The sequence below is a fragment of the Ursus maritimus genome, unplaced genomic scaffold (assembly GCF_017311325.1).
Source record: "Ursus maritimus isolate PB19 unplaced genomic scaffold, ASM1731132v1 scaffold_11, whole genome shotgun sequence".
NCBI lineage: Eukaryota > Metazoa > Chordata > Mammalia > Carnivora > Ursidae > Ursus > Ursus maritimus.
This window is the reverse complement of record NW_024423453.1, coordinates 34,489,074-34,502,706: the sequence shown is the minus strand read 5'-3', so window position 1 is coordinate 34,502,706 and position 13,633 is coordinate 34,489,074. Positions and strand designations below refer to the sequence as shown.

The following is a 13,633-nucleotide window of genomic DNA, read 5'->3' as shown; positions in this document are numbered from 1 at the left end:
GACATGCCTCCATGCCCTCGGCGGCGCCCCCGCTCTGGCGGTTCCAGCTGTCCCTTCCGAGCCGGCTGCCACGCGCCGCTGCGTTCTCCGCCACCGACACCGGAGGCCTCACCAAAGGCTCTCAGAGAACGTTCCTACAGTCTTTAAATCGTGTGAGGCCTCAGCCAACGGCCAAACCCTCCCGGGCTAATCACGTACCTGGAGAAAAGGATCCCCTCGCGGAGGGGAGCTCAAAGGCCAAATCAGTTCTTCCTTTCACTTCTCACCCACACGGCGTGTTCTTACGGCCGCCGGCCAAAATGGCGGTGCTCAGCCACCGCCTCGCGCATGCCTTAGGGACGTAGTGCGCGCGCGCGCGACAGAGAGCGACAGGCGGAGCCCTGGAGTTGGTCCGGCAAGCCGGCGAGAACTGACGTCATTGTGCTGCGACTCCAACTTAATCTCGTTGGGAAAGCCGGGCTGTCCTGAGTGGGAGTGGCACGGAGCTGCTCTGTATCCTAAAGAGCTGGGTTGCGGCACGTCGGTTCTGTGAGCTGTAAGTGCGTGGGCTTTTCTCTCTGATGTGGACAATGGTTCTAGCGTAAGCAGACGCGTTCTCATCCCCATTTTCCGCTTCCGACCTCAAGGCTGCTGGAGAGCCATTGCCCATTCGAGCATTTCTAGCTGAGGTATCAAGCAGGACCAACAGAGTCTGGTCTAAATACTGCTGTTGATGGAGATCTCTCCTTGGCCTCAGCTCGTTCTTCAGTGGGTGGCCAGACACCCAGGCTTTTTCAGGCTCCGTGTTTTATCCACTTGGTGGCGTCCAGTACCAAGTCGGACAGTTGAATTCTGCTCCAGTGTAGAGATGAGCTGCCGTTTTTTTGGTTTTGTTTTGTTTTTGTTGTTGTTGTTTTTTGTTTTATTTGGTACAATTTGACGTTTTGGAACGTTTGACAACGACAGGATATTCAGCTTGTAGTGATGGTTACAGGTTTACTTGTCTCATCCTAGTCCTTCCTTAGCTTGCAGAAGGCAAATACTTTGGCTTACGACAGCACCTATTCATTCATTTGTTCATTCAGTAAATTGCTAATTGAGCATTTAAGCCTCAGGCCTTTCTGAACTTTAGAGTCCAGTTGTTCTGCTATTATTAAATGAGTATCAAGTGCTGTGTCGAGATTAGGAAACAACTGAGATCTAAAAGATGTCAAGGAGATGGTATACTGAACTACTGCCAGGTTTACCATAGCGTATATAATAACCATGTTCAGTATCTGTAACGTTGCACTACCTAAGCTGTTTTACGTATTGTTCACTATTGGAGATTTTTTTTTTCATGTCTGCATAGATTTACCAAGATTAAGAAAAGAAGTAAATTTGCGGTTTAGAATGGGTCGTTTATTAACTTCTATGCTTTGAAATCATTTTTCTGACGTTATCTTCTATGTCATGTAAATGGAACTTTTGACAATTTGTGGGGAGAAGTGATTTTTCTCTGTATCACTTAATGGATTATTTAAAACGGAGACCTATATATCTCATTGTGGTTTTGTTTGCATTTTTCTGATGATTAGTGATGTCGAGTATCATGTTTCTGTTGTGAAATAATCACGTTATGCCTATCAAAATGACTAGAATCAAAAAGACAAGAAATAAGTGTTAGCAAGTTTGTTGGAGAAAAAGGAACCCTTGTGCACTGTTGGAGGGAATGCGAATTGATGCAACCACTGTGGAAAACAGTATGGAGGTTCTTCAAAAAAATTAAAAATAGAATTACCTTATAATCCAGTAATTCCACTACTGGGTAATTTACCCAAGGAATACAAAAACACTAATTCAAAAAGATATATGCACCCCTGTGTTCACTGCACCATTGCACCATTATTTACCATAGCCAAGATGTGGAAGCAACACAAATGTCCATCAATATGTAAATAGATAAGGAAGTTGTGGTACACACACACACACACACACACACAGAGGATGAAATATTAGCCATAAAAAAGAATGAGGTCTTGCCATTTGCAACAACATGGATGGACCCAGAGGGTATAAGACTAAGTGAAATAAATCTGATAGAGAAAGACAAATACCATATGATTTCTCTAATATGTGGAATTTAAGAAACAAAACAGAAAAAAAAACAGACTCTTAAATAAGGAGAACAAACTGGTGGTTGCTAGAGGGGAGGTGGGTGGGAGGATGGGTGAAACACATAAAGGGGACTTATCGTGGGGCACCTGGCTGGCTCAGTCAGTGGAGGGTGGGACTCTTGATCTCAGGGTTGTGGGTTTGAGCCCCATGTTGGGTGTAGAGATTACTTAAAAATAAAAATTAAAAAAAAAGAGTAGCGTTATTGTGATGAGGACTGAGAAATGTATAGAATTGTTGAATCATTATATTGTGCACCTGAAACTAATATATAACACTCTATGTTAATTATATTTTAATAAAAAAATAAGTTATCTAATTTACATTCAAAATAAGTAAAATGGAAACTAATATTTACATATTCCTGGAATAAGAATATTTCAAGTTAACTTTTCTAAAGAAAAAAATTCATTTGAATTAAGAATTTTTACTCAGAGGGGAGCCCGACTGGCTGAGTTGATGGTGCGTGCAACTCTTGATCTTAGGTTTGTGAGTTTGAGGCTGATGTTGGGTGTAGAAATTACTTAAAAATCTTTATTATTTTTTTTAAGATTTTATTTATTTGACAGAGAGCAAAAGCAGGGGGAGGGGCAAAGGGAGAAGGAAAAGCAGGCTCCCCACTGAGCAGGAGCCCCATGTGGGGCTCAGTCCCAGGACCCTGGGATCATGACCTGAGCTGAAGGCAGCCGCTTAACCAACTAAGCCACCCAGGCGCCCCTTAAAAATAAAATAAAAAAAAAAAGAATTTTTACTCAAGTATAGAATTATACAGTATTATAGAATTATAGATCAAGTTGACCTCTATTACAGGTAAGGAAATAAAGCCCAGACCTGCCCAAAGTCTAGGCTAGTTAAAGGAGAGGGTGAAGTTAAAACACTGATCCCGTGCCTTTTGGCTACTATACTGTTTTGCACATCTTGTAAGTCATAATATATTTTAGAAACAAAAACTGAATTCCCAAGACTTTTTGATTACAGTCATTGAGTTATGTTACCTGCATTTGAGAAATAGTTGATTAATATCAAGGGTATATAAGTGATCTATTTTGCTATTAAATTTTAGTTTTTACCTTTGTAGAAGATGCTCAGATCCTGGTAAAATGTGGATATTCTTGTTTTCTACATAGAATAAAAAATGACCACACCAAACAAGACACCTCCTGGTGCTGACCCTAAGCAGTTGGAAAGGACTGGAACAGTACGGGAAATTGGGTCACAAGCTGTTTGGTCACTCTCATCTTGCAAACCAGGTAAATCAAAACAAAATAAAAAAGTTGTTTGTAATAACTACTTACAGTTTCCTTGTACTGTGGACTGATTTTAATATTATTTTTTTAGATGCTTTATTTTAATTCTAAAATAAATTTAATTGAGTTTTCATTTGTTAATATATCTGTTCCCAATTGCTTTACTAATACCCACTTCAATTTAACTGCATATTTCATAAGGTATCTTCTTTATCCTCCTCTATCTCTGCAATGATTTAGTTATTTGGTGAGCATTTTTAGTTGGCTATTTCTCTAGAGGGGATAAGTGGGTAATTCATTTTTTGAGTGATTGGGTATTCCTAAATAACTGTATTTTACACTTGGTTGGGATAGAATTTTTGGGTGGTAGTCCTTTTCTCAAAAATTTGTGGATACTATTTCACCGTTTCCTTTTTGTTACAAATAAGAAGGCCTAAACTTGTCTCTTTTGTTTTTCTTAGTGACTTTCTTTCTGGAAAGCATTTAAACTTTTCTATTCTTAAAGTTTAAGACTTTTGCCAGGATATGCCAAGATACATGTGTATCTTTTCTTATCTGTCTAACTTATAATTTGATGGGCACTTTCAATCTGTAGACTTAAGCTCAGAGAAAGTTTTTTAGCTTGAGGAACTTTAATTGTAATGTTATTCGTTTAATAGTCACTTTTCCTTTGGAAACTTGTTATTTACACATTAAGACTCCAGTAGCAATATTCCCAACAACCTCTTTTTTCCCCTTAAGATTCTTTTCTCTCTATTTTTATAAGTAATTTTTGAGGTATAATTTATTTACAATAAAACTTACCCTTTTTAGGTGTATAGTTGTATGAATTTTAACAAACACATATGATCATATAACCATCACAATCAAATATAGAATATTTCTATTATCCAAAGAAATTCTCTCATGCCCTTTTGTAGTCAGTCTTCTGCCCCCTTCCCAGCTCCTGACAACCTTTGATCTGTTTTGTATCCCTTTGGTTATGCCTTTCAGAGTGTAATACATCATACTCTACATAGCTTTTTGGGTCTGGCTCTTTCACTTAGTATTTGTGATTTTTTCCATGCTGTTACATGTATCAGTAGTTTGTTCCTTTTTATTGCTGATTACTATTCCACTGTATGGATGTACCATGGTTTATCTATTCACCAGTAAATGGACATTTAGGTTTGTGGTAACCAGCTTCCAAGATGATCCCAGTGATCCTTATCTTCTGGTATTCGTGCCCTTCTGTTGACCTCTCCTGCACTGTCAGGATTGGTCTCTGGAACTAGTAGAATATGGCAGAAGTGATAGTGTGTGATTTCCGAGATTACATTGATAAAAGACATTGTGCCTCTGCCTTATTCTCGTTTGGATCACTCACTCGGGGAAGCCAACTGCGATTTTGTGAGGAAACAGCAGACACTGTAGAGAGGTTTGTGTGGCACGGAACTCTGGCCTCCCGACAGTAGCCAGTGAAGAAATGAGACCTCTTATCAACAGCATATAAGCAAGCCATCTTAGAATGGATCCTCCAGCCCCAGTCAAAATTTCAAATAATTTCTTCAGATAACTTGACTGCAAAATCCTGAACATCCCTGAGCCAAAGTGCTCAGTCAAGCTCCTCCCAAATTTCTGTCTCATAGAAATTGTGAAAAAATGCATGTTTGGTGTTTTAAACTGCTAAGTTTTGGGGTAATTGTAATGCAGCAGTAGTTAACCAAGATTGCTTCCCAAACTAGGCGATTATGGATAAAGCTGCTATAAGCATTCATGTATACATTTTTGTGTGGACGTATGTTTTCTTTTTTTGGGTACTTAGGAGTAAAATTCTGTAGAATTTGTAGGAGTAGAATTTGTTTTTATTTCTTCATTCCCAATCTACCTTTTATTTCCTTTTCCTGTCTTACTGTGTTAGGTAAATTTTCCAATATGATATTGCAGGGGAATGGTGAGAAGGGATATCCTTCTTATTCCTGATCTCAATGGGAAAGCTCTTAGGTTCTTACCATTAAGTATGGTGTTAGCTGTTGGTTTTTTCATGGATATATAAAGTTGAGGTAGTTCCTTTCTATTCTTAGTTTGCTGATTTCATATTGAATAGGTGTTAGATTTTGTCAAATATTTTCTCTATTGATATGATCATTTTTTTTCTTCTTTAGCCTGTTGATACGGTGGATTACATTAATTAATTTTGGAATGTTGAACCAGCTTTCCACGACTGGAATAAATCCTACTTAGTTGTGGTATATAATTCTTTTTATACATGGTTTCTTTTTTTTTTAAATTTTTTTCAAAAAGATTTTATTTATTTATTCGACAGAGATAGAGACAGCCAGCGAGAGAGGGAACACAAGCAGGGGGAGTGGGAGAGGAAGAAGCAGGCTTATAGCAGAGGAGCCTGATGTGGGGCTCGATCCCATAACGCCGGGACCACGCCCTGAGCCGAAGGCAGACGCTCAATCGCTGTGCCACCCAGGCGCCCCTATACATGGTTTCTATTTGCTAGTATTTTCTTGAGGATTTTTGTATTTGTGTTTGTGAGAGATACTTTTCTTTCACTTTCTTTGTAATGTCTTTGTCTGGTTTTGGTATAGGTATTGCTGCCCTCATGGAATGAGTTAGGAAATCTTTCCTCTGCTGCTATTTGTAGAGATTGTAGAGATTGTATTATTTTTTCCTTACATGTTTGATAGAAGGCACTGGTGAAACCACTTAGCCCTGGTGATTTCTTTTGGGAGGTTATTAATTTTTTATTCAATTTCTGTAATAGATGTAGGACTATTCAGATTATCTATTTCTCCTTGTGTGAATTTTGTTGGATTGTGTCTTTCAGGGAATTGGTCCATTTTATTGAAGATATTAAATTTGTGGGCATAGAATTGTTTATAATACACTTTTATTTTCCTTTCTATTATCCATGGGATTAGTAGGGATGGCCCCTCTTTTGTTTCTGATATCAGTAATTTGTGTCTTCTCTGTTTTTCTTGGTTAGGCAGGCTAGAGGTTTATTGATTTTGTTGACCTTTCAAAAAATAGCTTGTGGTTTCAGTGACTTCTTCCCTTTTAACTTAGCTGTTTTCAGTTTCATTGATTTCTGTTCTGATTTTTTTATTATTTCTCCTGCTGATTTTGGTTTAATTTGCTCTTCTTTTTCTTGTTTTTAAGGTGAAAGCTTAGATTACTGATTCTAAATCTCTCTTCTTGTCTACCATACATAACTCCGTGCTATAAATTTCTCTGTAAGCACTGCTCTCACTGTATTCTACAATTTTTGGTAATTTTTATTTTTTCATTCAGTTTCAAATATTTTGCAGTTTCTTTTGATACTTCTTCCTTGATTCTTATAATGTTTAATCTCCAGATATTTTGGATTTTCCAGTTATTTTTCTGTTAGTGATTTCTTGTTTAATTCTGTTGTGGTCTGAGAGCATGTTTTGTGATTTCTATTCTTTTAAATTGTTTATGTATGTTTTATAGGCCAGAAAGTGGTCCATTTTTTTGAACATTATACATGGCATTGTGTATTCTTGAGAAGCTTGTATATTCTGTTGTCACTGGATAAACTAATCTATAAATGTCAATTTGATCAAACTGATTGATGGTGCTTTTCAGTTCAACCATATCCTTACTGATTTTCTGCCTGGGATAAAGGCTAAGATTCAGAATTTAAAATTGTTTAGGTATCCTTTTTTTGTTTGCCTTTTACTTTTGGATTTCCTTAGAGACTCATTAAATGGAGTCTAAGCTTATAGTTCTTTGAATTGTAACCTCCTGGTATTATATAGGAGCCCTACTGATACAGTGGTAAGTTGTAGGGGGAGCAGAAGTGTTCTATAATCCTGTGACTAGATCTTAGTCTTTTAGTGAGCCCATATCCATGGCTGTGACCTTTACAGGTGCTTCTCACTGCCCCCCCACCCCCAAACTTATGTGAGAGACAGGAAGGCTAGAGGAGTCTGGAGTTGGGTATTTTCCTTCCCCCATGTTAGTTAGGCTCTAGTAAAACCTGTGTTGGTTAGACTCTAAAACAGTTTTCCTAGAAGTCAAGTCTTTGTTAAAGAGAGCAGAATGTTCTGGGTGTATTTCACAATGATTACTTCCCCCCTCCCTCTGCAGGAAGGGCTGGAGAATTTTCTTTGATCTTTACCCTGAAGGGAACCTGGTGGGGCTCCTAGGTAAAATTCATGAAAAGCCAGAGAGCTCTTACTAAGGTTGGGCTTCCAGGAGTTTTTATCTCTCGACCTTGTCCATACTCAGTCGCCAGCCATTAGTCAGTTAGCAATTACTCTTTAAGTTTTCCTACCAGTTGCTGACTCTGTCTGCAGTTGCTGCTTCTCTTAAGCTGTGATTCTCTGTATTTACCTGTTTCTTCAGTTCCATGGGTGGTGGTTTGCCCTGTGACCTCAATTCTCTGTTGGACCTAAGAGGTATTATTGGTTTTCAGTTAGTTTAGCTTTTTTGTTGTTGTGAGGATGAGAGTGACATTTTTCAAGCTCTTTACATGTCAGACTGGAAGCTTTAATGTTTTCCTTTTAAACTATATATATACACACATCTTTATATTTGAAGTGGATTTCTTATAGATAGCATTGGATCTTGGTTTTTAATTTAATCTGATAGTCTTCATCTTTTCATTGGGAGTGTTTAGATCATTTACACTTTATATGTTGATGTTATTAGATTTAAAACTACTGTCTTGAAAGTTGTTTTCTTTTTTCTTGTTAATGTTTTTTTCTCTCTTTTTCTGTTTTTGGATATATTCAGTATTTTTTATGATTCTCTTTTATCTCCACTGTTGACTTACTGGTTATACATCATTTTTGAAATTTTTGAGTGGTTGCCCTATGGATTACAATATGTATCTTTAATTATCACAGTTTACCTTCATGTAGTAATATACTACCATAGATACGGTGTTATGAATCCTTCAGCAGTGTACTTCCAGTTTCTTCCCCCAGACCTTTATGGCATTTGTGTCATACATTTTATTTTTGGATATTTTAAGCTGCAGAATATATTGTTGCTATTTTTGTTTTAAATGGTAAATTATCGTTTGGAGCAATTAAAAATTAAAAAAATACTTTTTATGTTTACATTAATTTTTTTCAATTTTTGGAACTTAATTTCTTTGAATAGATCCAAGTCTTCTATCTGGTATGATATTTCTCCTACCTGAAGAATTTTTTTTTTTTTTTAAGATTATTTATTTATTTATTTATTTATCAGAGAGAGGAGAGAGAGCACAAGCAGGGAGAGCGGCAGGTAGAGGGACAAGCAGGCTCCCCTCTGAGCAAGGGGCTGGATACAGGGCTTGATCCTAGGACCCTGGGTCATGACCTGAGCCAAAGGCAGATGTTTAACTGACTGAGCCACCCAGGTGTCCCCTGAATAACTTTCTTTAACATTTTTTTGTATCACAGGTCTGCTAGCAGTGTTTGGTTGAAAAATTTTTCTTGTTGCTTTTATTACTGTGGTATATTTTCCCTGCGAGGGATTCTAGTTTACCAGATTTTTCATTTTTTTAAAGCTGTCATTCCATTATTTTCTGGCTCGCATAGTTTCTGAAGAGAAATCTGCTCTAGTCAATGTACTTTTTTCCCTAGCTGCCCTTAAGATTTTATCTTTGATTTTCAGTAGGATGACTATGATGTGTGTGTGTGTGTGTGTGTGTGTGTGTGTGTTTGTGTTTAATTCTACTTGAGATTCACTGAGATTCTTGGATCTTCTGGTTTTATGTCTTGCATCATTTTATGAAAACTCATGGCCATTATTTCTTCAAGTATTTCTTTTGCCCCATTCCTTCTCTGTTGTCCTTCTTAGAATACAATTATACATATGCTAGACCATTTGATTTTTCTAGACCATTTTTTATTGTCCTATAGCTTTTAGATGCTTTATTTTTCCTACTTTTTTTCCTTACTTTGTTTTGCTCTGGATATTTTTTTATTGATCTAGCTTCAAGTCTACTGCTTCTTTCTTTGGCTTTGTGGAGTTTCATCTGTGATGTGGTGGTTTTTTATTTATAGTTCTTCCATTGACTCTTTTTTCTTTTTTTTAAGATTTTATTTATTTATTGGACAGAGAGAGACACAGCGAGAGAGGGAACACCAGCAGGGGGAGTGGGAGAGGGAGAAGCAGGCTTCTTGCTGAGCAGGGAGCCTGATGCGGGGCTTGATCCCAGGACCCTGGGATCACGACCTGAGCCGAAGGCAGACGCTTAACGACTGAGCCACCCAGGCGCCCCTCCACTGACTCTTAAGAGTTTTCATCTCTGTTGAAATTCCCTATCTGATCCAGCATTTCATCTGTCTTTCCCCCTAGATTCTTTAACATGTTAATCATAATTATTTATTTTTTATTTTTTTTTAAGATTTTATTTATTTATTTGAGAGAGAGAGAGAAAGTGAGCACGCACAGGCGCCTGAATGGGGGAGGGGCAGAGGGAGAGAGAGAGAATCTCAGGCAGACTCGGTGCTGAGTGCATAGCCTGACTGGGCCTTGATCTCACAACCCTGAGATCATGACCTGAGCCAAAATCAAGAGTCGGTCACTTAACCAACTGCCCACCTGTGTGCCCCGATCATAATTATTTAAAGTCCCTGTCCAGTAGTTCCAACATTTGGGTCATCTCTGAGTGTATTTCTATTTATTACCTTGTCTTTTGGTAATGTTTGATTTCTTGTATGTTTGGGTGTTATGATCTTTTATTGAAAGCCAAATATCTTGTTAGTAAATACTGGGAGAAATGGATGGTACACTTTGGAATGCATACCTTGAGTTAGTTAGGAATTGACCTGGTTTTTTGGTTTGTTTTGTTTTGTCTTTTGGTTTGTTTACCTTCAGTATCTCACAGGGTTCCAATTCCTCTAAATATGTCCAGTGCTTATGGTGGGGGCTGTTGTGCCAGAGGAGGTGTTTTTTTGTTTTGTTTCATTTTTGTTTTTGTTTTTTTAATTCCAGTTTTCAGCATACAGTTTAGTATATTAGTTTTAGGTATACAATACAGTGATTCAACACTGCCATACATCACCTGGTGCTCATCACCGCAAGTGCCCTTCTTAATTCCCATCACCCGTTTAACCCATTCCCCCCACCCCCTCCCCTCTGGTAACCATCAGTTTGTTCTTTATCGTTAAGAGTGTTTCTTGGTGGGGCGCCTGGGTGGCACAGCGGTTAAGCGTCTGCCTTCGGCTCAGGGTGTGATCCCGGCGTTGCGGGATCGAGTCCCACATCAGGCTCTTCCGCTATAAGCCTGCTTCTTCCTCTCCCACTCCCCCTGCTTGTGTTCCCTCTCTCTCTGGCTGTCTCTCTCTGTCAAATAAATAAATAAAATCTTAAAAAAAAAAAAAAAAAGAGTGTTTCTTGGTTTGCCTCTCTTTTCCCCTTTGCTTGTTTGTATTTTTTCTTAAATTCCACATATGAGTGAATTCATATGGTATTTGCCTTTCTCTGACTGTCTTACGTCACTTAACATAATACTGTCTAGCTCTATCCATTGTAGTTGCAAATGGCAAGATTTCATTTTTTATGGTTGAGTAATATTCCATTGTGTGTGTGTATATGTGTGTGTGTCTATATGTACAGACACAGACACCACATCTTCTTTTTTTTTTAATTTTATTTATTTGAGAGAGAGAGTGTGAGTGAGCACACATGCACACAAGCAGGGGGAGGGACAGAGGGAGAGGGAGAAGCAGGCTCCCCCCTGAGCAGGGAGCATCATGTGGGGCTCGATCCCTGGACTTGGGAATCATGACCTGAGCTGAAGGCAGACGCTTAACCAACTGAGCCACCCAGGCACCCCACACCGCATCTTCTTTATCCATTCATCAGCTGATGGACACTTGGGCTGTTTCCATAACTTTGCTATTGTTGGTAATGGTGCTATAAACAGTGACGTGCATGTATCCCTTTGAATTAGTACTTTTTTCTTCGGATAAATACCTAGTAGTGCAGTTGCTGTATCAAAGGGTAGTTCTATTTTTAACTTTTTGAGGAATTTCTGTACTGTTTTCCACAGTGGCTGCATCAGTTTGCATTCCACCAACAGTACAGGAGGGTTCCCCTTTTCCACATACTTGCCAATACCTCTTATTTCTTGTGTTGTTGATTTTAGCCATTTTGACAGATGTGAGGTGATTATTGTAGTTTTGATTTGTATTTCCCTGATGATCAGTGATGTTGAGCATCTTTCCTGTGTCTCTTGGCCATCTGTATGTCTTCTTTGGAAAAGTGTCTATTCATGTATTCTGCCCATTTTTAATTGGATTATTCATTTTTGGGTGTTGAATTTTATAAGTTGTTTACATATTTTGGATGCTATTTATCAGATATGTCATTTGCAAATATCTTCTCCCATTCTGTAGATTGCCTTTTAGTTGTGTCAATTGTTTCCTTCCCTGTGCAGAAGCTTTTTATTTTGATGAAGTCTCAATAATTTATTTTTGCTTTTGTTTCCCTTGCCTCAGGAGACATATCTAGAACGAAGTTGCTGTGGCTGGTATCAAAGAGGTTACTGCCTGTGTTCTCAAGCCAGAAGAGTTTTTTTTAATGTTCTTCCATTTTCAGTTTTCAGCTATCTCTGCACCCCTGTGCTTCAGAGTGCGTCTGTCTCCATGCTCTTGCCCTGCCTTCAGCAGTAGAATGCTGTGCCTTGTCACTCAGTGCAGGGGATGAGAGGTAGGGCTTCCTTGTTCTCCAGGTGCAGCTACGATTTTAGCCTTTGTATGCCTGGCCTGCAAGGTAGATTATAATTGTCAGTTATGGCATGAACTTAAAAAAAAATAAAAATTTTTCTCAGCATTTTGGTCCCTCCTATGATACCCAAATTCTGCCTTGGATCTGTGGCTGGTCTTTTGTGGGAGAGTTTTCTGCCCTACCCTCCCAGAGGAAGGACTGTTTCCTGAGTCTACCCCGGGTGTAGAGGGTTTCTTCTTCTCCCAACAAAGAAGGGTCTGTCCTGGAGTCAGTATGTTTGATGCTCATCCTCCAGCAGCTTAAGTCCTTTGTTCTTTTGGAGAAAAGGGTTTGGGAAGGGGGTGGGTCTTTTTGCTTTTCTTGTAGTGGTGGTCAGTTCCTTTCTTCATGCATCTATGATTGAAGTACACTTTCTAGTCTCCTGCTCTCCAAATCTTTCTGTTTCATATACGTTGAAGACCCTTGGGAAAGAGTCTGAGAGTCAATGTGAGTTCCCCTTATATTTGGGACTACCAGGGTTGCTGTACTTTTATGCTAGCCCACACTTGGCCTTTACAATTTGTTTAGCAAGTTCTGACTAATGTCTTATGTGTTTGTTTGGCTACTGCTCCTTCCTCCCATGCTCTACCACAGTTGGGACAGGCTATATATCCTTTTTCTCTTGAGGTTGAGAGCTGCCCCTGCTTGGATTTTAGGCTTTTTGGTTGCTGTATTTTTTCATGCTCTCTTGTTTTCAAGAAAAATTATGAGTTTGTGGTTTATCTAGCCTCTTCTTGTTTGAATGGTAGTGATGCCTTTTTCCAGTTTCCTACATCCTGGACTGCTTCAGAAGTTTCTGATATTCTTTATACTATGAAATAATTCTGTGAATTTGCTCAAATTGAACACCTCCCTTTGCTTGATCTAGTAGCATAATTCACCTGTGCCTTACTATATCAATAATGGGGTATAAATCAATGTCAGTTCATATGCCTTTATGCTATGGAGTTTGCAGAGGGCAACGCATAACTGGTTCCCTGAAGATGCCTCACAGCTCTGACATCTTGGAGGTACAGAATAGAACAATACTTCCACTGCCAGGAGAGTGGTGGGATCACTACAAAATGTGTTAGGTATGAAAGTCATGCAGTTCATCAGCGTTGTGTCATACATTGTACTTCCATCACCTTTGGGTCCATCAGTGAACTACCATTATGTGATTATCATTTTATACATAAAAGAGTGAATGCTCTTTATTAATGAGAAACTGGATGAGAAGGTTGTTTAACTTTTGCTTCTCTATGGTCAGATATTTTTCATTTCTAGGCAGCAGATAATTGCTGAAGTCTGTAACACTGTTAGTAAAAGATAAAAAAAAGACAGAATCCTTACTATCAAGGAGTTCACAATCTAGTGGAGGAATTATAGCTTTGAACTAGTCATTATTATGCAGTGTAATGATTTATAACTTTTATTTAGTGCTTATTAAATGACAGGTCCTGTTCTAAGTACTTTACATGTGTATGCAATACGTACTGTTATTTTTATCATCTTCTAAATGAGGAAGCTGTAGTACAGAAAGATTAAGTAAT

The 13,633-nt window shown here is 38.5% G+C and overlaps 2 protein-coding genes across 3 annotated transcripts in view; one reads left to right on the top strand and one right to left on the bottom strand.

The window, feature by feature from the left end:
- The window catches only part of ABCE1 (ATP binding cassette subfamily E member 1), a 29,468-nt gene extending 29,137 nt beyond the window's left edge, over positions 1–331 (bottom strand). The window contains exon 1 of the mRNA XM_008685441.2: positions 199–331. The gene's annotated coding sequence lies outside the window, so the exon portion shown is untranslated. The remainder of the gene's footprint in view (positions 1–198) is intronic.
- Positions 332–406: 75 nt separating this feature from the next.
- The window catches only part of ANAPC10 (anaphase promoting complex subunit 10), a 90,416-nt gene continuing 77,189 nt past the window's right edge, over positions 407–13,633 (top strand). For both annotated transcript variants that reach the window (XM_008685439.2, XM_040626339.1), the window contains exons 1-2: positions 407–535; positions 3,261–3,383. In XM_008685439.2, coding sequence (XP_008683661.1) covers positions 3,269–3,383 — 115 coding nt within the window. In that variant the 5' untranslated portion in view covers positions 407–535; positions 3,261–3,268. The remainder of the gene's footprint in view (positions 536–3,260; positions 3,384–13,633) is intronic.